This window comes from Phalaenopsis equestris, unplaced genomic scaffold, assembly GCF_001263595.1.
Source record: "Phalaenopsis equestris unplaced genomic scaffold, ASM126359v1 Scaffold000191, whole genome shotgun sequence".
Lineage (NCBI taxonomy): Eukaryota > Viridiplantae > Streptophyta > Magnoliopsida > Asparagales > Orchidaceae > Phalaenopsis > Phalaenopsis equestris.
In genome coordinates, this window is record NW_018164633.1 from 57,895 (window position 1) to 83,087 (window position 25,193).

The window sequence follows — 25,193 nt, forward strand, 5'->3', positions numbered from 1 at the left end:
AAAAATTATTGGGCATTTATTTACATATCACATAATTCTTACTTATTTATAAATCTATTAGGTAAGCTTTAATAAAATTAACATTAAATTAGTAATACCATTATCTTCACTTTTTAATATGGAAATTCACATTTTACATCAAAATCTATAAAAGCAATGTTACAAGTATATCAAAATTTATGGGTTTGTTATGTAAATATAAAAGACTTATGTGATATTTATGTAAATTTTCAAAAAATGAGGTGATATTCTATAAAATTCAACCACAATAAAGTCAAAAATAAAATGCTGTCAGCTACCACGCCCAAATTTAATAAACCCAAAAAAAAAATTGTGGACAGGTAGAAGAGAAAAGTGCGGGATTACGACCTTCTAGACCACGGATTGAACTAAAATCTCGGCCGCCCACGGGTTGGCGGAATAACCAAAACGACCAAATCCAATGGACCACAGCAACTTTGTTCCGTCGAGGTTCGGAGTCATCGCTCGCCATCCTCTATTTAAATCAGAGAAACCAACGCTATTTTTCGCACCACAATTGCTCAAATTCTTCCCGTTCTACGCACATTCTTCCTCTTTCTAGACAACGAAGATGTCTTGTTACCGTGGAAAGTATGCCGGTAAGCATTTCGTCTCTTTTTGTTCTTCTTTCTTCTGTAATTTTAGATGATAGATCTGTCTATGCTTTGAATCTGCGCGCATCGAGAGGGTTAGAAAGAGTTTTTTTTTTTCTTTTTTTTTTAATAAATTCTCTTTATTCTGGAGTTCAGTTCCTGGTTCTAATTTTTTATTAATGTTTCGATGAGTAGATCGTGTTTTTTTTTCTCTTTTTTTTAAGATTAATCTTCTCGATTAGATCATTGCCTTCTCCATATATTTCTGTAAGTTTTTCTGCCGATCCGATCCGGTGCTTTCTGTTAGTTGGGTAGATTATCTTCTCATGATCCAGATCATGAATTATGTTATTGGATCAGTTTTCCGGCCACGGAAAATCTTTGTGTTTTTTATGATAAAGTCTTCAATCTACATATCTGATTGATCATTTTTTCTTTTTCTCTTACAGATGAACTGATCAAGAACGCCGCCTATATTGGAACCCCAGGCAAAGGCATCCTCGCCGCCGACGAGTCGACTGGCACCATCGGCAAACGTCTTTCCAGCATTAACGTAGAAAACGTCGAGGAAAACCGCCGCGCACTCCGGGAGCTTCTCTTCTGCGCTCCAGGAGCCCTCCAATACCTAAGCGGCGTCATCCTCTTCGAAGAAACCCTTTACCAAAAAACCGCCGATGGGAAGCCTTTTGTCGACGTCCTTACGGAAGGCGGCGTTCTCCCCGGCATCAAGGTCGACAAAGGCACCATCGAGCTAGCCGGCACCAACGGCGAGACGACTACTCAGGGCCATGACGATCTTGGCAAGCGCTGCGCCAAGTACTATGAAGCAGGCGCCCGCTTCGCCAAATGGCGAGCTGTTCTCAATATCGGACCCAATGAGCCTTCCCAACTCGCCATCGACGCTAACGCCAATGGCCTCGCACGCTACGCCATCATCTGCCAGGAGAACGGTCTTGTACCCATAGTTGAGCCAGAGATCCTCGTAGATGGCTCTCACGACGTGAACCGCTGCGCTGAGGTCACAGAGAGGGTCCTCGCTGCGTGTTACAAGGCACTCAATGACCATAAGGTTCTCCTCGAGGGGACGCTGCTCAAGCCCAACATGGTGACTCCTGGCTCCGATGCAGCTAAGGTCTCACCCGAGGTGGTGGCGGAACACACTGTGAGGACACTTCAGAGGACGGTGCCAGCGGCTGTACCTGCGATCGTGTTTCTCTCCGGTGGGCAAAGCGAGGAGGAGGCGACTCTTAATCTGAATGCGATGAATCAACTGAGTGGAAAGAAGCCGTGGTCTCTGTCTTTCTCATTTGGACGCGCGCTGCAGCAGAGCACGCTCAAGGCATGGGCTGGAAAGGAGGAGAATTTGGAGAAGGCGAGGGCGTCGTTCCTGGTTCGATGCAAGGCGAACTCGGAAGCTACATTGGGGATTTACAAGGGTGGTGCTAGCCTTGGGGAGGGGGCATCGGAGAGTCTTCATGTGAAGGGCTACAAATATTGAGTTGCTGCCTTTCCTGCTTAACCTCCACTGTTGTTTGTTTTCGTTGTTGATGGTGATTTCGTCTGTGGTCATTGTTGAATTCAAATTTTGCTACCTATTTCAAGGTTATGACTCTTATGTTAACGGCAACTCTTTCTTTTGAGTATTCTTATTTCATGTTTTGTTTTACTCCTTGCTGATCTCGTGAATGTAGTTGCTTTCATGTTTGTTTGCTTTCCTGTTTGTTTCATCGTCAAGTAGAAATGCTTTCAATTTGAAGGAATTATTGTATGCTAAGAATGAAAATACCAAAGACTTTGATTGGTGCCAACAAAAAAAATTTCATATTCTACCGTGGAGCTGGCTTATGGGTAGTGGTTATATGTGCTAAAAGGTAATGAAAACTTAGTGGTTTTTACACTTTTTTACATTGTTTGGAGATCTTTTACTTGTTTGATTTCTCTTGCAATGAGTTGGATTGTGCCTTCTCAATGGTGGGCCATTTTTATTGAATAATTTGATTGGGGACTTCAAGCTCATCAAAGAACTGCAAATATACTCTTTGGATTAAACTACCTATTTTTGCTATTGTTTTAGGAATGCCTGTGATTTATCGAAGGTAGAGTATCGTTGAAATTCCTTTTGTTGTTGATAGTCTCACTGTATTTAAATCCCAGATGACCATTGCCAGCGCTTGCAGATAAGTCACTCCTTGCTCCACATTATTAGACTTGGTTCCCATTAACCTCAATGGCATTAAGTATGTGTAGAAAAATTGGTGTGATTGGAAGCCCAAATCTTTCATATATATATAGATATATAGATATTTCTTGGAGGAAGGAACAGATGCAGAGCTTGTCCAAGGAAGCAACTTAACTGTGATAAAAACTCAATAGAAACATCTTCCCACCCCCTCCTCGATCACCTCAATTCCCACACCCTCCTCGATCATATACCTAAACCCCTCTGACCGTTTTATCTTTCAATCAACTTTTTCCAGCTCCTCTCACACCTATATTAATGACCTTAACCAACTACTGTTGCCCCTTCTTAACTCTATGTTAATTCCCCACCTATTTCAAACATATTTATTAGGGGGCTCCACTACTGACACTATTAAAGTCCCCTCGTTCCTTTCAAGGCCGGTAATTCCTCTCAAGTTTGAGAAAGGCAAACATTACATTAAACATACCTAACCTTCCCACAAAACTCTTAGTGAATTTGCTTCTCTATGCTCCTTTCAATACTGCATCATGGGATTTAAGAGGTCTCCAAGCAGTGGAACATATTTGAGATTGCAAAATTCTTGTTTGAGATTTGCATTTTTACCTTTCTTGTCGTATTGTAACCAATATTTATCAAAGTCTTCAGTTGGGTCATCTCATGCAATGAACTATGATTGCATTTTCAAATGAAGATAGTTGTAATAAATTTGTATCCAATTCTAGAGGGAGAATTTGTGTCAGATGGAATCAAAATATGAACAAATTCAATCTTACTATGCTTGCATATTAGCTTATTCTTGGAGGCGCTTTTCACTCCAAGAAAAAATCTTATTTTTCATCCATGCAATATTTTGAAGGAATGACATTTAGGCTTTTCTACATCATTTATTATCATTTTATCACTTTTAGTTGGTTGGCCCTGGGTGACTTTAATTATGTCCTCTCTTATCAAGATAAAATTAGTGAGAATCATATACCCTACTACAAATTGGAAGTCTTGATTGCATTGAGATTGATATTATGGAGCTTCCTAGAGCTACTCTTACTCATTGGTCCACTCTCTAAATTGACAATGCCATTTGGACGAAAAATGGTAAGATCTCTTGTAGCTTATTTTGGCTTAACATTTGCCCATTATCATATTACAAAATGATGTGTCTCATGTATAATGTTCCTAAGATTACGAAATGCTTGTTCTTTTTATCATTAACTATTATTCTTAAAATAATAGATATCTTTCCAAAACTATATTGTTATGATCTTTTTTTTACTTTGCGTTGTTTTCTTAATGGAGACCCCCATTTTCGTTACCCTTAAGAAGCTTAAAGAAGTTTAGAAAATCTTTAGGGGCATCAAATGGGATAATGGCTTCCCACTCATCAATTCAATCACCACCTTTAATAAAGATCAAAGGGATGCCCTCTATAAATTGAAGAAAATACCCAATAACTTTTTACTCGTAAATAACGCCAAACTTTTGTATGAAAAATATACTGTTGTCATTGCTCTTGAAAACTAATAAATGAAGTAGCTTGTTAAAACTTTCTAATTTGTGAAAGGATATGAAGTACTCAGGTTCTTCTATAACTTAATCAAGGAAAGAAGGAAACCTACTCAAATAGATTACTATGTTTTAGGGGATGATTTATGAAAAACTTACAATTTCAAATGAAATAATCCAGAGCTACAATAATTGCTTCAATGGCCCTCATAATATTCTTGATTCTATTAATGATATTTCAATTGGATTTACTCCAACTTTTTATTGGATGTTTATGTTTTTCAAACTTTTAGTAAGGAAATAACTTATGTCTTTCACAGCCTAACTCATAATAAAATCTTAAGCCCTAACTAGTTCACAACCAAGTTTCTTACTAATTCATGGGATATAAGTGAATCTCAACATCTTCATTCCATTCATTACTTCTTCGTTTACTCCAAGTTTCTTAGGTTGGCCAAGTTTAACCTTAGCACTCTTATTGCCAAGATGAAATGTCCTTGCTTGGTGGTTGTCGGTCAGCCCATCTCAACGTGTAATACCTTCAATAAAATGATTGCCAAAATTTTCTTAAACATGCTCGAGGATGTCCATTACTTGTTTATCCACCTACCACAAAATGCTTTCATCAAAGGAATGGGTATTATTGAAATTAATGTTCGAGCTTATGAGTTCACCTATATCTTAAAGGAACAATGGTAGGTCTTTTTATGCTCAATTTGATATTCAATAGACTTTTAATAGCATAAACACATCCTCCTTGTCTGCAACAAAAAATTCTTTCCTCAAATGTTCATTAAGTGAATCTCTACATGCATTATGAACAATCCCTTCTCTATTGTTATTAATGAGAAAATTTTTGGGTAATGCTTATAATGGCTTATGATAAGGATCTCTCTTATCCCTTATCCATTACCCTCTATCCTTCTCTCCAAATGAATAGTCATTTGCTCTACTCTTGAATGCTAAGAAAAAATATACTTTATTGGGAAATACGAACCTATATCTCACATACATCTCTCATTTTTGTTTGTCATTGACTTTTAGTTTTGGGAAATACTTAGCCATCTATTATTTAGGTGGTTAAGCAAGACATCAGCTCTTACTCACTATATAGAAATGGAAGTTAATTCTTCTAATTAAGGATATGCTTCCTTGATTGATTATTAATCAAGATATAAATTATTTATGACATCGGCATCAAAAAGGTATACTTTCCATCAAATATCTTAGACTACCTCTCTCTGTTGACTGGTTGCAACCCAAAAATTGCACCACATGAAAAGATAAATAATTCACTTGCTTTCTAGAAGAATGGAATTGTCTCCCTTATGAAGATACTCTAAAATTTAAAACATTCTATTAATGCTCTTTTGTTTTATTGATTGAGAGCTATCTCTATTCCAAAATGCTCACATTGGTAACTATTAGATTCATTAACGGTGGTGGTCCTTCCCACAAGATTCATTTTACTTCATGGTTGTGAATTGCATTGCCGAAGTAAAGAAATGGGCATTGATTACACATATTCACCACTATAAGCAGAGTTTATAAGATGAAAATGGCATTGAACTTATTGTTGCTTTCAATTTATGCTCAAGTAGTGTATTAAATTGTATGGTTCTATATTGGGATGGTATAATGAGTGAGCATCCTTGAGTCTTCTGAAATTAAATCCAAAAATAAACTTAAATGATTAAAGGGTAATTAAGGAATGCAATTAGTGATATGAAACTTTTCTCTTTGTACTATAAGCCATAGCTAGCAACTTCATCACTTTTTGAGATCCAAAGTCCCAAGGCCTAAGTGCTTTATATATTCAATGCAAGCAAAAACTCTTTTGTTAAACACAATTATTAAAGTTGGAATTTGGAAAGACCCTTTAGCTCTTTCTACAATCAATGCAGATTTTTATAACAACATTTAGAATCTCTCATTAATAATTGGATGTGATATCATTATGTGGGCTAATAAAAAAGAATATTTGATTGATTGTTCAAATTTTATTTACGATGTGTTTTCTATAAAGAAAAATGAGTGAACTATGTGCCAAATATAGGTTTTTGAATAACTCGAATGTTTGGTAAAGGAAAATTAAATTTGTGCTAAGGAAAATGAAATGTGGTTATTAGATTATTTTTAGTGCTATATAAATATGTTGCAAACATGGTTGAGGATTTTGTTAAAGGCCACTGTTTTTGTTCATTTTTCTCTCTTTTATTTTAATAAGAAGTCATCAATTTGTCGATCGTCGTATACTTCCCTTATTTTAATAAATCTCCCCCCTGCCCGAATCAGATCAGTGATTTGAAGAGGAGAGGAACCGAACAAGAAGGGACATACGACAACATGACAAATAAGAGAAACACAAAACGTGGAGAGCCTACAAGCGGTAAACCTCGCAAGAATTGGTTAAGAGTGCCCACCCAAATAGGATTAGGCGAAAGCATCTTAAACTGATATTCGCGAAAGAATACCTACGTAAACTACCCAAAACCAGAGAGTCGGGTGTAGGTGTCTGTTCTGGGGTCAAAAGCACTCCCAAGGGGACGTATCCCACTTTGTTAATTACATCTTGGGAGGGTACCCAAGAATACTCTTGATAAAAATTGTTTCTCTTTGATTATCTTGAATTGGGGAAATAGGTACTGAAAGGCAGGTTATTCCGTGTGGGAACAGTCCTGATGCTTCAAAGCTCATGCTAAGCAATCAGGCAGAGAGTGAGTCTCTCACATCCCAAATGGGTAACGACTCATCGACATACGGGGGCGACGGAGTAACCTAAATCAACTTGACGGGGATATCCCAACACGTCAAAGCGCGTCCGGGTCATAAGGGCAGCGGACACATCTTCGTATCCCAAATGGGCAACAGCTCATCGGCATTGGGCCGTCAAAATGATATCAACTAAGTCAAGGAGTGACAGGGCTCAAAGGGGCTCAACAAAAGAGAGGGAGAGTGATCCTAACGTAATTGGGTCAGGGTACCATGGACCCGTCATACACAGCTACTAGGACCCTAAGTCTACCTGGTTGTGAAGGTAGTCGACCCAACACGTCCTGAAATCCTCGGTCAACAATCTGTGAATTGTGTCGTCCACAGGGGATCTCAGTAGCCCTAAGGTCAAAGGAAGGAAACTCTATCCTAAGACTATAAGTTGGAGCTCCATGCCGAAGTGGCAAGGATACCTTAGGAAGAAAAAGAAAGTTGAGGTTTAGCTAGAAAGCTGGAAACGCTCCAAACTAAAGGACTTACACCCCGTCTTGGTCGGGGAGCCTTCTAACACCCCAGGCGTACTAGACAACCTCTTATAAAAAGGTATGTTGGGTCAGCCAGGTTGAAGAAGCATGGGGGCTCCTCCTAGGGACATGCAAATATGATGCAGTTATTTTGAGCGGTCCTTAAGTATTGTGGAGGCCCTATTAATATATGCAGGAAAGTAAAATTGCAATTTTTAGATCCTGAATATTTTAATCATAAATTTTAATTATCTTGAATATTTTATTTACGATTTTTAAGTAGAAAAATTATAATTTTAGGGTCCTTAATGAGCCTAAATTATATTGTGAAATCTCAGATAAACCACAGAAAGAAACAAAGAAAACACATGCAAGTGTAAGCATGCAATATGATGCAAAAACCAAAACAAGCCAAATTAAAATAATAAACATGTCGGTGTCACTGGGTCAGCAACATATCCCAGAAAAGAAAAAGGCGTCGAACTCCGCATATACACATCCGGTATTAATTCTATACATCAATATAAAATGCAGAATTAAGTTACGGGGCACGAGTATCTACGTCCGTTCCCCTACACGTGGTTCCCGCACCAAAATGCCTCGGAACTCGTGTCTGTTTCTTATTTCTGCTACATGACTCTCCTAGACTCTATAAAGTACATAGAAAAATAAAAGACTCAATCCTCCATGAAAAAAAGTGTTAGCGGGAAAGCTCATATACAAATAATGTATCATGAACCATGCCTTAAAAGTGGGAGAGCTAAATAACACCTACAAGTAAAAGGGTCAGAAATCATTATATGCTCCCCCATAGCGGTACATGTGTGTGTGCATATAAATAGGCATGGATCCCTGCAGAAGAACGCTCTAACACACTATCATACATATGCAGCATGCAGCACACCACAAGCACAATACAAAAGAAAAATGTCTGGCTATGGCAACCAATCCAACAGAGAACAGTAACTAGACATCAAAAAGACTACCTAGCAACCTAAATCCTAGCCTAGCACACCATCTAACGAAAAGTGTGTCAACCTAGTATCTAAGTGCGGGGTAAGTCTAGTATAGTATGACTTTGACGAAGTCGTCATACCGGCCCCATCCTAAAGATCCAAAAGATCTAAAGGGTGTCACGAAACGTCACAAATAGGGGTGACATGAGTTAGATCTATTAGATCTTTAGCACAGTCATACTCGTATCAATCTCGATGACTTAACTCGCATTGCTCACTGGGATCAACCCAGCAAGCAATGCTCGTTAAGGCATCACGACCAACACAGGGTCACTCTCCTAACAAATCTGGCTCGCTATCCATGCAAACATGCAAATGCAATTGCAAAAAATCATGTGATAAAAGTGATGAGTGTACCGAGGGGTAGTGACTTACGAGGGCATAGTGTATAGGCAGCGGCCTGAACAAATGGGTGTGTCGTAGTGGCAGTGACCTGAAGGATGAGCGTGTCGTGGAGGCAACAGCCCGAAGAAGGTGTGCTGAGGTGGTAGTGACCAAAAGTGATGGACATCTCATGGTGTCATCGGTCCGAAGGTGTGCCAAGGCGGCAATGACCGGAGGAGACAGACATGTCGTGGCGGTAGTGGCTCGAAGAAATGGGTGTATTGTGGAGGTAGTGGCCTAGATATGCAAAAAGGTAGGTGAACATACCGGTCAACCGAGCCATGGTGGTCGGTCGAACCAAAGTGATCAGTCGACCGGTTCGGGACGGCCTATTGGAGCGAAGTCGAGGTAAAAGTGGTGTCGACCAATCTGGGACGAGCGGTCAAAGCACAAGTAGTCACAACCAGTCTGGGACTACCGATTGAGGCACAAGTGGTGTTGGTGCAAATGAAAATGTGAGATACAAGGTGCAAGTGCAAATGCATGGTGCAAGGTACAAGTGCAAGTGTCGGTGCGATATATGACATACAATATGTAACATGCAAGACATGCACATGCAAACAATGAAGGAGTGCAAATGACCACATATGATAGTGAGCCACGCTCGTACTAACAACCTCACCTGGGAAACCTAAGGTTTAGACCCTTGGATGTGCGGCACCGCCGCCTCTTACTCTAGTGAGGAAATGTGGGGAGTTTCTCCCTGGATCTCCGAGGGGTAAACTCTCCACAGAGTCGCAAAATAGGATAACTACAAAGCTTTTCCTATTTTTCAAACTCCTCCAGACTTTGCAAAGCGAGACAGCTATAAGCTTCTCTCTCTTTGCCAAGTCTGACCTCCCAACTTCTCCAAGTAAAACTGGGGAATCCAAAGCAATGGGAGTGAGGGACTCCGACCCATCGGGACTTGTGCTAAAGCTCAAAACTAGAGAGGAGACACTCGGCTCTACGAGGGGTGTTTGAACATGCACAGAAAGTCCTAACCTAAAAGCTTGCTCTAGAAAAACCAACGATCCATCACGCAGGCACGTCGTCGCGCCGACCCACGCCGGCTCACGCACCCCGTATGGGCGATCTAACCCACACACCTAGACTCCACTATTTCTAAGGCTGGCTAGGAGGTGGAATCTCACCGCCGTGACGGTTGCAGATGCATTTTTTTTGCTTGCTCCAAGCCGTCGACGTCTGATCTATGCTCCAGTGTATCTTGTATAATGTGCACAGAACAACAAAAAGACCTAATGATGGCAGGAGTTAGTGAGGTATGCAAAGCAAATGAAAAATATGAGCATAGCATATGAAAATGCAAACGAGACATATACCTTAGTGAAGCTCAACACTGGAGAAGGCTTTCTACACCAAGGAGGAAACATCCACACCTCTCCAAACAGCGGTATCTTCGCTGTCCGTTGACGGTGGCTCACTTCTGCTTGGTTTCCGATCATCGAAAATACGGGGTGACGAGGTGGAGGAGCTAGCTCGCCGGCAACACGCAATAAAAATGCCGAATGTGTAGAGGAGTGTGAAATTTGGGGCTGCACGTAGTAGCAGGGCTGTTTCGTCGCAAGCTCATGCCGGCAAAGAAGAAGACTGATTGAATGTTGCTAGTGAGGTGGAGAGGTTGAAAAATGACCGGCCAAAAGGAAGAAGATCTCCTGAAAATGGTGGAGGTGGGTTGCAGAGAAGGAGCCCGACAACCAAGGAAAACCCCGATGAACTCGACAGCTCCGGTGGCCGATAATCGTGTCGGCTAGGCGATGTTGAGACTGAGGTGTGCGGCTGGCTAAGAGGGAAAGGGAGGTTTGACAGCCACATGAAGAGGAGCTCGCTGGTGAGGGAAGGGTCGTCGGTGTCGGGGATGGTGGTGGTGGTCGACGTTCGCGGGCGAGTCCCGAGCGCGAGGAAACTAGAGTTCGCGAATGGGGGCTGACGGCGGAAGGTTTCGTGATAGGGGGAGAGGGAGAAGCGATAGATTTTATATTATAACGATAATGTATATGTATATATATATATATATATATTAATAATAATAATAATATTTATATCATTATAATTATAGTTCATGTATTCTTCACCCGTACACATCCTCGCGGCGAAGTGGATGCACTTCCTAACTAAAATTGATGTTCTTGAAGCATCCGCACAGTCCTTTTTGCCATTATGGGTCGTCCGGACCTCTTTTTTCGACTTTCGAGCCAAAAAAGATAATTTGCACATTTTTACCCCACCGGCAAAATCTTGACATAACGAACGTCTAAGTGGAATCGATGTTCTGGGCTCACTCGCATGGTCTGTTTCATCGTCCGGGTCATATGAACAACTTAGTCAAGCAATCAGGCCAATTCAAGCTAAATTCACGCGCGACGCACCACATAATATTCGTTGGCCCGATCAAAGTCATCTGACGTGCCAAATGCCGACCGGCCTTCACCTAAGCGAAATTCATAGCCTAGTAGAATGACCTTGGCTATGTGCCTCTCAACACGCGCTGAAAGGTCCCGGGTGGGTGTCTGAACTATCGGATATTACGGTCGGGTCGTAGACTATCCTGAGTAATACAAGTGGACATCCTACACTCAAGACATCAAAAATTGATGCCAACAGCCACTACCGATCATCATTTATCGCCAACTCCATCACCTCATCACTAATTTTTAGTGTCACCACATTTGGTAGAAACCATTATCTCTTTTCTTACTTTTTGATATCACTGACTATAACCAGCTACTAGAAAACACCACCGTCAACCACCTCCATCGATCACCATCATCATTGGCTACCTTAAAATTAACATCACTGGCTACCACCATCAGGCATTACCACTATTGTCTCTCATTGTTGCCACGATTGGCCTTCATCATTGCTAACCACCATCATTATTTTTTTCTTATTACCATCATTGTCATAGCTTGTAGTAATTGCAAGGATTACCCCTCATAGTCAGATCATTGGCAATGAAAGTGGTAGATGGATGACTGCTACGTTTGGGAGTGAGGGCGGATGTGCATAGTTCTCCTGAACTAAGCCTTTTTTAAGTTGGCTCAACGAAATGATTCTTGAGCTTCTCGTTAGAAGGCAGGAACTATGAAAATAATGTGGATGGCATGTGCTTGAGTTGGCCTGTCAAAAATTTCTTCCACTATAACTTTCCTTTGTCATTGGGTCCTTATTCATTGAGATACAAACTTCTTTAGCTTTTCAACCTTGATCAGCTCCTTGATCAGACCTCAAAGGTGTTGGCATTCATTTGTGTCATAGTTGTGCTCCCTGTGGTAGGCATAACATTTCTTAGGGTCACTGAGCTAAGCTCTTATTTTCATTGTTGGTGCTTTCATGAAGTAATCTTTATTCTGGATAGCCTTCACTATATCATCTATTGAAACTATCAATAAAGTCTTCATGTGTGTTTCATGGTTGTACAACGGACACTCATTATACCAAGTCAGTCATTGGGTAGGATATCAGTCTTAACTCCTTTTGATGTACGTTCTACTAGTCGCCCTGTTGTCCAGCTTCATAGTGAGGATAGGAGGAAGAGCATGAATAATCCCTTGGTTTCCACCTATTTTCTTGAGGGGACTTCTTCTGCTAGATATGGGTGGATGTTTTTGCTCTGAAGGGAGTGTGGGTGGAGTTATAATCCTCAATCAATATATGGTTGTTGGACGGCTTCAAAACCTCAGCTAATGTCTTCGGTACCTACAAGCCTAGAATGTACCTGAATGGTCCTTTATTAAGCCCTGGAGCTAGGGCGGCATGGGCTACTATGGGTTACAGATCTCACACTTCCAGCATCTCCTTCTAGAATCAATCATGTGAACAACAAGCAAAGATTATCATTCTATCCTTTTCTGGTATGCAAAAGGGCTTGTGAGCTTTTCTGAGATTTTTGGACATTGATGAACAGTGCAACAAAGATTTTCTTAAAATCAGCAAAATGATGCAAGCATTCCCAGTGACAAACCATTGAATCACCTAAGGGTCGACTCCCTCAGCATGTCAAAGAAGAGATGACATTTCAATGTTATTAATGACCTATAGTAGACACATAATCAACTCAAACAAGGCTATGTCATCGGTGGGTTTTGTCTGGTCTTTGTAAGATTCTAATGTAGGGATTTTGTACCTCTCCAGGGGCTCATCCTTAGAGATTTGTCGAGAGAATGCATTATCTTGCTTTCAGAGCGCCTCATTATGCCTGAAATAATGTCGATCAATCAGTGTCGACCCAACATTATCGAAGTACTTGGAATAGCCTTCTCTTTCTAAAGTCTAGGGGACTCTTCTGTCATTGAGCATTGGCCCTTCCTTTGGTGGTGCTGCTGTCTTTCCTGAGCCAAAGCATCGTGGATGGCATCCAACATTTGATCTTTCAACTCCTAGATCTATTGGTTCATAAACTCCCTAGTGCACTCCATGTTGGCGGTGGCTCTATTTTGGGTATCTTCTCAGTGGGTTACTCCTCTTCTTATCTTTGACATGCTCCATGCTCACCGCACCTGTTAAGGATATTGGATCTTGATTTTTTTGTGAATCACACTTTAGAGAGTAGAGCGTAAGATGTGAAAGAGACTATGTGCATGGTAGGGAAGAGTAATACCTCATGTCTTATTCATAATATTTCACCTATTTATATGAGAGGGGGAGTAACATGATGATGTTATCTTTTTTGTCACTACTTAAGTTGGGGTTATATAGAGTGTTCATGATATCTATACATATATGAGCCTATCACTCACCTGCTCTCTGGCTCAGTCGGTTAAGCTCAGTAGAAGCTATTAGTTGGCTATTCTTAACTCGCTACAGGTTGGCTATGCTCGGTTAGTGTTGTCAGTCTGTTGATCTAGTATGACTATCGTCCATCGATCCATGTAAGATGCTCCATACAGTGGAACCACACTAGGAAATCAGACAGAGGTGAATTACCGTAACCCAGGTAGCTCACTCCTTAGTAAGAAGAGCATTGGGGATGGATGCTTCTAAGGCTATTTGTTGTCTTATTAACTCTTAATCCCTGATGAGGAGCTTAAAGGAGTCCTTGGGATGGTTGTTAATATTATGGAACTAGGTCATTCTTTAGATATACTCCTGATAATAGATAAGGAGACTTCTGGACCTCTGTGGTATGATCGGAAAAACCGAGGGATTATATTTTCTTATGGGTCAACTCCTTAGTAGTGGATAGCTCGGATGTACCTTTGTTTCATTTCTAACCAAATATTTAAGACTTAAATGATTCAGTCGCCTTTCATGGCTCGATCGACTTTGGCTCAAATGGTTGCAACCAATGGTATAAGAGGGCCTCATTGTTTATGTCAGCAAACTCTCCTTTGTAGTACTTTTTTGCTCTGTACAGATAGATCTCATAAGGATCAACACTAGCACATTTTCGATTTACAAATACCTAGACCTCACTGACAATAATCTGTAGTGAAATTGAGAAAATGCTGAAGGCATAACTTTTAATCCACCATTTACATGCAAGATCAAGAGCATCGCACTATAAGAGATGATACATTTTATGAAAAAAAAACATCAATTGCATTATATGTCAACATTAAAACATATTAAAAATTAAAGATTTTTAATAATAAATTTTTTAGATATTAATTTTGCCTTCAATTCGAGATGGGGCTGCAAGAAGTTGTTGCCCAACTTTGTTGTGGCTAATTGCAAGTGAACAATCATATTGAGCTATTTTAGTAGATTTACCTAGTCAAACTCTAGAGTCGAATATATAGCATGTTTTTTGTATTATTTTTTCTCTGGGAAACTAGTGATTATGTTAGTCATGATATTACATACTTCTTATGATTAATCCTCGAACTGATAATTCTGAAAAGCTTGATGTGTTCAATCTTGAGTCTTTGATGCCAACTTATGCAAGTTGGTTGAGTTACATGAACAGTTTTAGGTGTAAATATATTTACAATTGAGTTTGTTATAAATATAATTTTTTCTTCAAATTTAACTTTTTACAATTATTAAAATTATTTCGAAGCTTTTTAGTTCACTGTACAAGCTGAGTAAATAAACCAATTTCAAAATGTTGGCATTTGGTTATGTGAAAATGACATGTCGTTAAAAATTTTGGTGAATTTGGAATTCACCTTTTAGTCCAAAACTTGTTTATTATGAATTTGTTATACTTGAGAGATTATTAAATACACTACAATTTGTTGTTGCTGCCATCACCACCCGTCGATGAGCTTCCAACCCTCCAACGGTCGTAATAGCCGACACCCTGCCACGCCTCTACTAGTTGTAGGTTGCTTCCACCCACTATCCATCACAAGTGTCATAGCCACTAGTCCCCGCCACACCACTACTACATTTAGGTTGAGCATCTTTTAGCTTTATTCAATTTCTTCAAACCAAACACAAATATATATTCATGCTTTTCTTTACACCAAATCACACAACTTCAAAGCATTTATTTTATTTTTTTTTCTTACACACACACACACACACAAACACTCAAACGCGCATCCTAAATATGCAAGGTCTTGAACCCAAGACTCTTTGTGGGAAAAAAAAGGCCCAAGCACTAGGTTAATATGGAATGCATTACTTCAAAGTATATAAATGCACTTCATTTTATGTATTCATTTTATACTACATTCTTTTTATTTCATCAAACCAATAAGGAAAAGTATTTCAAATCTTTTTAATAGTAAAACTCTCAAGTCCATGGCAAAATAGGCAAAGGGCATTTACATGCATACCATGCAATTCCTACATATTTACATATCTAACACAAAAAATTTAATTTTTACATTGATGCCATTCAGATCATTTATATCAAACTAAGAATATCATCATTTTAACTTTTGAGAAATGAAAGACACATTTTCATGCAAAGTTGAAGCAATATGTATGTGAAAATTGAAGTATACAGATATCTACATTAAAAATAATTTAGATATTTGATATGTAAATACATATGAATTGAGCAGTATGGATGTAAATTTTCCAGTAAACAAATCCATGTGCAAATCGATGGTCCTCAGTCTGCTGAAAACATTATTGCATAAGTGGTAATGTGATTCTTTCCTAAGAAATGGTAAAAAATGTCACTTAGAGTCTGTTTGGGGTAGCTGCAGGTTATTGAATAATCTGTTGATAAACTGATTAAAAAAAATCTGATGATAAGCTACGTGGGGTGGCCATTAGAAATTTTTACTTTTTGAAAAGGCAGACCGTAGCTAGAAAGCTGCCACCGCACCTAGATAGGTGTGGTGTGAAAACACTGTTTTTAGCATTTAGAAAAACATATAAGCTCCCAAAACGCAATTTACCTAAACAGTCTAAGTGCGTTTTCAAAACGCCACTGCACCAAATAAGCTGCCCCAAATGGACCCTTAGCCAACAACAAACTATAGTGCATGGACACTTCAAAATATTTTGTTTCATTTAATTTTTTATATTTTAATATTTTTCGGAAGCCATTCATCTAAATACAAATTACTGAAACATGGGTATGTGAAAGTGTCTGCCAAAGGCTCCCTGGACAAAATCAAAATTTAAAAAAGATTTATTAATATGTTTCAAATAAGGAATAAAAACTAGAATGAAAAAAAAATTATTGTAAGCTTTTATCCACTTATTAGCATTATTTTCAACATATTTGAATTTAGTTTTACTTTCAGTATTTTCAATGAGTACTCACAATACTTCTAAAACTAGTGCAAAGTAAAACATATTATTTGCACACCTAGCTTCAAGTAAATAAAGAAAGTTATTTAATCACAATAAGTCCTTAAAAAACTTTGGGCCTTTATGATCTATGGTAGTGAAATTTTCCTTCTTCATCCATAAGACAACAAAAAAGAAGAATCCACATCCTCTATGAATGTAGAACCAAGAAAAAAACCTTCATAATATTTTTCATCAAACTTTTTGCAAAGGAAGTTAGAATAACTTCATTATGTGATTATTAAAAAGAAAATATTAAGGAAGCCCAATTTTTTTAACATGCCTTCCTTCTCTCCACTAGCATTTGCTCCCATCCATTCTTTTTCCCTTTATTTGTTGAAACCCTAGCAGCCTCCTATAATTTCTTCCTTTGATATATCATGTGGCTTAGAGGCTTTGCCATTTGACCCCCATATGAATCTCTCTTCATTTCCTCTTTCCATTCTTTTAATCCCTCTATCCTCATCATGGATAATCTTTCAGTTGGAAAGGTTATGTCTCTTTTCAAAGTCCCAATATCACTATTTTTTTCCCTTTCTTTCATCTCTCTTACAAATGAAAAAATCATATTCTCGGATGAAGGAGTAGAAGAAAGCTCCAGGTAGTGGAGCCATGCTTTGATTGGTTGTGCTTTGAGGAAAAGGTTTTTAGATGGTAATCTTTTGCAAGTTGTTAATAGAATATGCAAGCTCCATGGTAATATTGTACTTATTTTCCTCATTGAATGTTTTTTCTTATATTTAATTTTATCTATGTCAAAAATTTTGAGATGGCTATAATGGGGGAAGGGGGAGTGGGGCCTTTGGTTCATTTATAGAAGGTTAATAATTTTTTAGAAGTTTTCATTTGATTTTAATCCATTGAAATAAGATTTTCATGAAGTCCTCATGTCGGTTAAGTTTCATAACATGTTTTTCTATATTTAATCCGCAAAAATATTTTTAATATAACTAGCAACATAATTGTTCATTTATTTGAAAATTATCTTACAATTAAGGGATCTCGTCTAACCTATGTCAAAGTTAACATAAAAATCAATGTTGAATATACTCTCATGAATTTCATTGTTATTTTTTGTCAAAAACCAACATAATAGTCTTGCAATTTTATATGAGTAGAAGCTTAATTATTGCAAATTTGTGCACATTTGGTCATGCCCATCTTTTTTTTAAACTCTTCTTTTTAAATTCCCAATTTTTAAAACACTTGCCCCTTTTTCCCATTCATGGAGGGAACTTTAGTAGGTCGCAACCTACACTTGGCTCCTTCCATAGCAAAAATAAGCCACCTGCTACTAACCCTCACTCCCCTCCTCAGCCTCCATAGCCCATCACCACTACTGCTCCACATCTCCACACTCCATCTTCCACGAATTTCCGCAGCCCTGAATCCTTTATTGAAGCCCTCTTAAACCCCTATTGCATGCAAATGCAAACCCTCTTTTTTCTCTAACAACTCTCTTCATAATTCCTCTTCTTTGCCACCTCAAAATCCATTGCCTAATCTCACTACTCTTTCCTCTTATGTCTCTACTACTCTTTCTTCCCTTCTTAACTCTTTTTTAAGGCCAAAAAGGTTGAACCAAAGGGGTTCATCCAACTCCTAATCTTCACATATTTTATCCAATCATTTTTGCATGAGATGTGCTTGATTTTTGCAATGATACTAATATTTTTTGTTACATAAAGCTTATAAAAATAATCAAGTTAACCTAATTTTCTTACTTGAAACTAAGATCTCACCTCATAATGGGCATATTTGGATTATGAAACCCTTATATGATCTCTTTTAATGCTTTGGATTTTAATTCCTGAGAGAAAGTTTACTAATGAGGTTCTCGTTAAACTTATTTGGTTACTTGAAACTAATCTCTTGAATAATTTTAATGTTGCTGATAATTAGCATATTTGGATTAAGTGGAATCCTTCTGCTATCTCTTTTAATAATTTGGATAATCCATGCTCTGTACATCCACGACACTACTAGCTTTTTTGCTAATTTCTCTTTCTACATCCCTTTTATTTATGATAAAAATTGTACTCTTAAAAGTAAAGTACTTCGAATATTTATTACTTCCCTGGCTTATACTACTGATAACATTTGGATCATTTTAGGGTCTATGTGGGGCAGCTGTTGATAATTTATAATCTGCTGATAAGTAGATTATTCTGATAATCTGATAATATTTAGATTATTATACTAAGTTGGCTTGCTATTTGAGACAAATTATTCAGAACAACTTACTGGGAGCTGTAGTTGGATAAATGACCATTCTGCCCCTATTTGGCTAAGTTGTTTATAACAGAACTATATGGGAAAAATAATAGATAGAATAGAATTGTTTGGTAATTTTTCAAATATAACATTTAATAAATTGCTAAAAAATCACAAAAAACTGAAACGGCTTAAATTGATTATCAATATCAATAACACAGAAAGAGAGATCGATATAAGTCCAACACCAGTTCTTCGGAAGCTGAATACAAAAGATTAATGGTTTCAATAAAGAATCCTAGTTAACAAGATAATTGTCACAAATTTAAGAATCCTAACAACAAAGCAACATGAGCACATGAAATTAATCATTAAAATCAACTTAACGGGAGAAGGTGCATGAAAGAATCCTAACAACAGTGCTTCCTCGTGATATGAAAGTGCGATCAAGATGGCAGCCGACCCTTACCTTCCTCACTAGTCATGCGACATAGGGAGAGACGAGCAATGCTTTACGGGAGAAGTTGCATGTGGTAGTGGAGGAGGAGGATCGTGAGCTTCAGTTATGGGGTCGATGAACATGAGAGGATCAGTGTCGACGAACGGGCTCGACGAACGGGATCCTGAGCTTCGGTTATGGGGTTGATGAACGGGGAAGGAGCAGTGGAGACGAACGAGGAGTTCGAAACAATGTGGAGTAGACAGATAGTTGCGAAGGGCACTGAAGAGGAGCTCGGAGTTTCCTTCTTCCTTCTCAGCTGATGAAGCTTTTTGATCGTATTAATAGGTCGTTCCTATATAATTAGAGGAAACATTTGGGATTCCTTATATTTTTATCAATTATGTAGAAAAAAGGTCACTCATAATGTTTATATTTTAATTATCCTTAACACTAATCTTAAGGGATATTTTTCTTTTACCTCTAATTTATGACATGTCTTCCTTTATCCTCTATTTATTTCATGTTATTATGGATACTTTCTCATCCATTTTAAGATCATTTATTAACTATGACACTTCTTGGTATAATTCCTTATCTCATTTCATTTTTTCTATCCCATCTCATTTATTTTATAGCCACTATATAAATTGGCTTTAATGATGTAAATAGTTTTAAAAAAGCTTCCAGCTTGTGCATCATTTTTAAGTTAGTCATCTATTTTTTTTATTTCTATTAACTGCACTCCTAAACTACATATTTGTGATGTTAACGTTTTCTAGCACAAAGCCCTTCATTGAGACTATCTGAGTTATTATTAAAGGCATCAAACTTAGTGTTATGAACTATCATAATTTTGGATAAACTCCTTGCGTACCTTTAAAGTTAGAAATACAAGCTCATCTTTACTACTATCAGGTTACAACTTATCAAACCACTATTTGGTTATATTATAGGTTTTGATCAATAAATATCCCTAAGGGCATAAGGATAATGATTTTATATTTATGTAATAACTTCTTGCACCATAACTCCTTTAAAATGAAATTACACACTATTAATTGAAATACTTCTATACTTCCTAAGTATTAGGGTGGTCTTAACCTCCCTAATATGGATAGTATTACATGATGTGCAAGACAAAAAACATTTGGATGTATTATAATTATAATTCTTATCTCTCTAATTAGTGCACCAACTACTATGTTTCCCTTCGGTATAAGACAAACTCTATAACTTCAATCTTTTCAGAGGAATCTACCAAAAATGGTTGTGAGAATTAGATATTATTTATCTTTTCATATTAACTTTAATCATAATCTATTTTCCTATTTTGACCCTTAGCTTGAAGGCATTTAACTTTTTGGGATGTTTGGCTCAATTATTTTCACTTTGCCCTACCTTTTGCTCTCATCTTATACATCAAATTTATATTCAAGATAATTTAAAGTCATATATCAAGTAAGGTCATGATTACTATGAACATAAAAGGGTATGTCCTTTTATTTAGAACAACTTCTCTACAATTTATTAGAAAAAATATCTATAGTTTGAGGATCATTATTTCATATTTTTCAATTCTAATTAAAATTTTATTCATTGAGGGCTTAAAACTAGTGATATTCATACACCTAGAGGCATTTCAATTACATAAAATTATGTCTTCTACCTCTTTTCTCGTGAAACTCACACTCATTCTTTGAATTTCCTCCCTCACAAGCTTAACTAAGAAAATGTATTCCCAAAGGAATATTATTTCTTTTCAGTGGCATCATTTTCTAGGTTTTCTACTGTGCAGATAGTTTTGCTACTTAAATGCTTAAGAAAATTATAGCTCCTTGCAATTCAAATTATTGCTCAAATTTAGATTGAAAGGAACAATAATTTTTTTAGAATTATACTACTTCAATTGTTATTCTCATTCAGAATATTCAATGGGTTGATAAACTAAGAGTAGGAATTAGAAATTTAGCTAAGATATTTGACTCAATCCGCAGTTATGCAGTTATTTAGTTTCCTGGCCAAAAAACTTGACCCAAATTCTATAGGTGGCTAGTGAACAAAATGGATATGTTATAGAGTTTAGAATTTGATTTATAGTTTACACACTAGGAGTTCTACACAAGTATACACATCTTTCAAGTAATATAGGGCTCTAATGGAGTCCCAATTATCGATCCCATAGGAAAATGAGGTAAGAAACACTTTAGGCTATGTTCTATTATACTACTATCAGGTCTTAATTTGGAATGTCGATTAAGGGTGTTTTTCTAACAACTACTCTAAAATAAAAATCTAAATCTAAAGTTAAACCTAACTAGATAAATTAGTTTGGTGAAGTTTGAGGGGTAAAATCTACCTTTCTCTTGTTGTGTCCTAGATAATGTGTAAAAATGAGATACTTAGAATATAATGTGGTTAGTGACAATAAGAGAAAAAATCTAAGTTGCCCTCTTCCATGTGTATAATGTAGCTCAGTTAACCTAGGGTCGATTCCTTAAAATAACTAGGTTATCACAATGAAACTTCTAGCCCATCACACTAAAGTCTCCCTCTCCTAATAATACTCGAATTGGCTTAATGTTATATTTAAGGTACGAAGTCCTAGATCAAATTGGTTAGGAATCTAGCCTGTCACCCTAGAAACACCAATTTGCACCTATCAACGAATTTCTCTCTAACATTGTATTGAATTTTAGGACTATTTTTTCTTCACCCATAAATTCAATGTGGTTCCTTCTAGTTGTTAAAGCCATAACCCTGCTGAAACTTATGGTTTTACAATAAATTTTAACATGCTAATTAGCCAAATTAATTAGTAAATAAAACATGAAGTAAGAACCAATACTAGGATATAAAAAATCCTATTCTAACATGCATCCTAATATTCCAAGCATTCATCGAATTCATTGCAAAAGAAAACTACAAGAGTTCTACTTCACAAAGGAGGCGTAACACATAACAGGAAGCTTCATTAAATCAAAGCAAATTCACTAGATAAGTGTTTACAACAAGTACAAGATAATTAACAACACAATACATAGATTTTTCCCTATGACAGGAAGATGAAAATCTCTCCAACAAAGTCTCTTGTTGATCTATGTAATGCTAATAAATCAATAATAAGTATAAGATTGTTTTTAAGTCTTTTTTTTTTAAAAGATTCAAGTGAAACCAATTTTTGATGAGGCTTTCCTCAATCTTCTCTCACTTTTCATTTCTTTTTACTATTTTTAGGGCCTTGTTTCAATCCTTTATATTTTCATGTGAGGATTACTATATATTGATAGTCCTTTAATAGTTTTGAATTTCACTATTCTCTTCATAAAGTTAAAAACTAAAAACTTTCTTTCACTTTCTAAATGTGTAAGTAATATTTTTTTTTTAAAAAATATTCAATAAAGGCTCAATTCTCATAAAGTGTAAATCTAAGAATCTTAGCTTTTCAAATATTCAACTCCTTTCTACCATAAATAAAAAAATTATTTTTCTAATGTTTTCTACAAAATATCTTAACGGTAGAATAGTTTTCTTCACATAGGATCCCAACTAAGTTTTTTTTCTAACATTCCTAAAATCAAAATTATAATAAACTAAAGATAACACCATATACCACAAGTCATTTTAAAGTGATATCAAATTAAATACAGGTTACTGAGGACTAATAAAGTTAAATTTTAAAAATATTTTTCTTCCCCCCAAACTTGATTTTAACATGTATAGCATTCAGTGCAAAAAATATAAGCGGGAATAAAAATAGCTCAAACATTCTATTTACCACAAATGCCTATCAGAAACATCAATAAGTATTCATCAGGTCAGAATAAAGTGCAGCAGAAAGTAAATATAAACTGAAACATGTAGAATGAAATTAAACTAAGGAAAAGTTTAACTAGCACAACAGGTATCAACATAGAAATAATTATTTTAATGTTCCTCAAGTCCTCTATACTGTTGTAACACATACACAAACATCAATACATAAATGAGATCAATTCTTTCTCCATCTCGTCACACCTCCTTTCTTTACTTCCAATTCTAGTGGAATCACTTCACTGGTCAATTATGTACTTTTAAATTCTTTTATTGGCTCTAACCCCATGGACACGATTATCCCTGATATATTGGCTCGCAAGCACTAAATCCAGGCATCACCTTATCCTTTTAAGTATGCACCTCTAACAGTTATAAGAGTAGTGTAAGATCATCCTCGGGTTATTCTTCAATTGGTTTATTGAACCATATTAAAGAAAATAAGGTTAGATAAATGAAGTAACATAATTTAGATGGACATGTTCTATAACCAAACTCATCACATCTTCAATTAATCCTAAAGTATGGTTAAGACCTAATTCATAATGTACTAGTTAATCAACCTACTACCAGAAAATAAATAAAAGTCTAGTCACAACGAGAAGTTAAGGAATCACTTCACTCATCATACACAAAAGATCAAATCAATCCACCAACATTAATCAAACTAATCAATCCACACTAAAACAAACACATCAAACCACAAACAATTACAACTCACAAGCACATTAAAACAGATAACCTATGGGTTGCCTCCCATAAAGCGCTTGGTTAAACCTCGTCAGCCCGATAAATACCATGGTTATACATATTTCAATTGCTCGCCACTTTTCTCCTTAGGGTTTTTTAATCCTCCTACAAGTTTTCTCTAGTTCTGAGTCATATAGTTCAAGGTTTGCAGTGCATGAACTACACATTCAACTCTAAAGAATTAACTTATATGATAGATATCCAGTACTTCAAACAATAAAAAATAGTTTTGGTATTTTGGATTTTCGTTTAAATAAACTCATAATAAATAAATATACTAGATAATAACAATATAATTTCCAATTCTAAGTCTTCCAGGTTCAACTAAAATTCTCCTAAAGCTCTTACCGTCGCCGCCCCAGCAACGGCGCAAAAAACTTAACCTATCCGCAATTACGCTTATTTAGTTTCTTGGCCAAAAACTTGACCCAGTTTCTTTAGGCAGCTAGTGTGTAAAATGGATATGTTATAGAGTTTTGAATTTGATTTATAGTTTACGTAATCGGGGTTCTACGCAAGTATACGTATCATTCAAGTAATATGGAGCTCTAATGGAGTCCTGATTAACGTAACCCTGATTATCGATTCCACAAGTGAGGTAAGAAATCCCTTAGGCTAAATTTTAGTCTACTACTATCATTTCTTATTTTGGAATGTCGATTAAGGGTGTTTTTCTAACAACTACTCCTAAATATAAATCTAAATCTAAAGTTAAAACTAGATAAATAAATTGGTTTGGTGAATTTTGAGGTGCAAAAACTACCTTTCTCTTATGGTGATCTAAATAATGTGCAGGAATGGGATGTTTAGAATCTAATGTGGCTAGTGACAATAAAATTAAAAAATCTATGTTGCCCTCTTCCGAGTGTATAACCTAGCGCAATTAACCTATGACTGATTCCTTAAAATAACTATATCATCACGGCGAAACCTCTCGCTTGTCACCCTAAAGTCTTCTTCTCCTAATAGCACTCTAATTGGCTTAATCTTAGATCTCAGGTATGAAGCCCTAAATCAAATTGGTTAGGGATCTAGTCTGTCACCCTAGAAACACCAATTTGCACCCATGAAAGAATATCTCCCTAGCATTGCATTAAATCTAAGGACTACTTTTCCTTCACTCATAAGTTCGATGTGGTTCCTCCTAATTGTTAAAGTCATAGCCCTCCCAAAACTTATGATTTTACAACAAATTTTAACATAACCAATTGATCGTAAGTAAAAACCTTAAATGTTATACATGTAAATACATAGGAATTGAGTGGTATGTGCGAAAATATTCCAAATATTTTTTTTTTTTGCTCGATCTTTACCAACAAAACATCTTTC

The 25,193-nt window shown here is 36.8% G+C and overlaps 1 protein-coding gene across 1 annotated transcript; it reads left to right on the forward strand.

Annotated features, from left to right (window-relative positions):
• Nucleotides 1-469: 469 nt before the first annotated feature.
• Nucleotides 470-2,280, forward strand: LOC110022441 (fructose-bisphosphate aldolase 1, cytoplasmic). Its single transcript, XM_020721390.1, has 2 exons — nt 470-620; nt 1,064-2,280. Exons 1-2 carry the CDS (start codon nt 593-595, stop codon nt 2,110-2,112), a joined length of 1,077 nt encoding a protein of 358 aa, XP_020577049.1. The 5' UTR covers nt 470-592; the 3' UTR covers nt 2,113-2,280.
• Nucleotides 2,281-25,193: the final 22,913 nt, after the last annotated feature.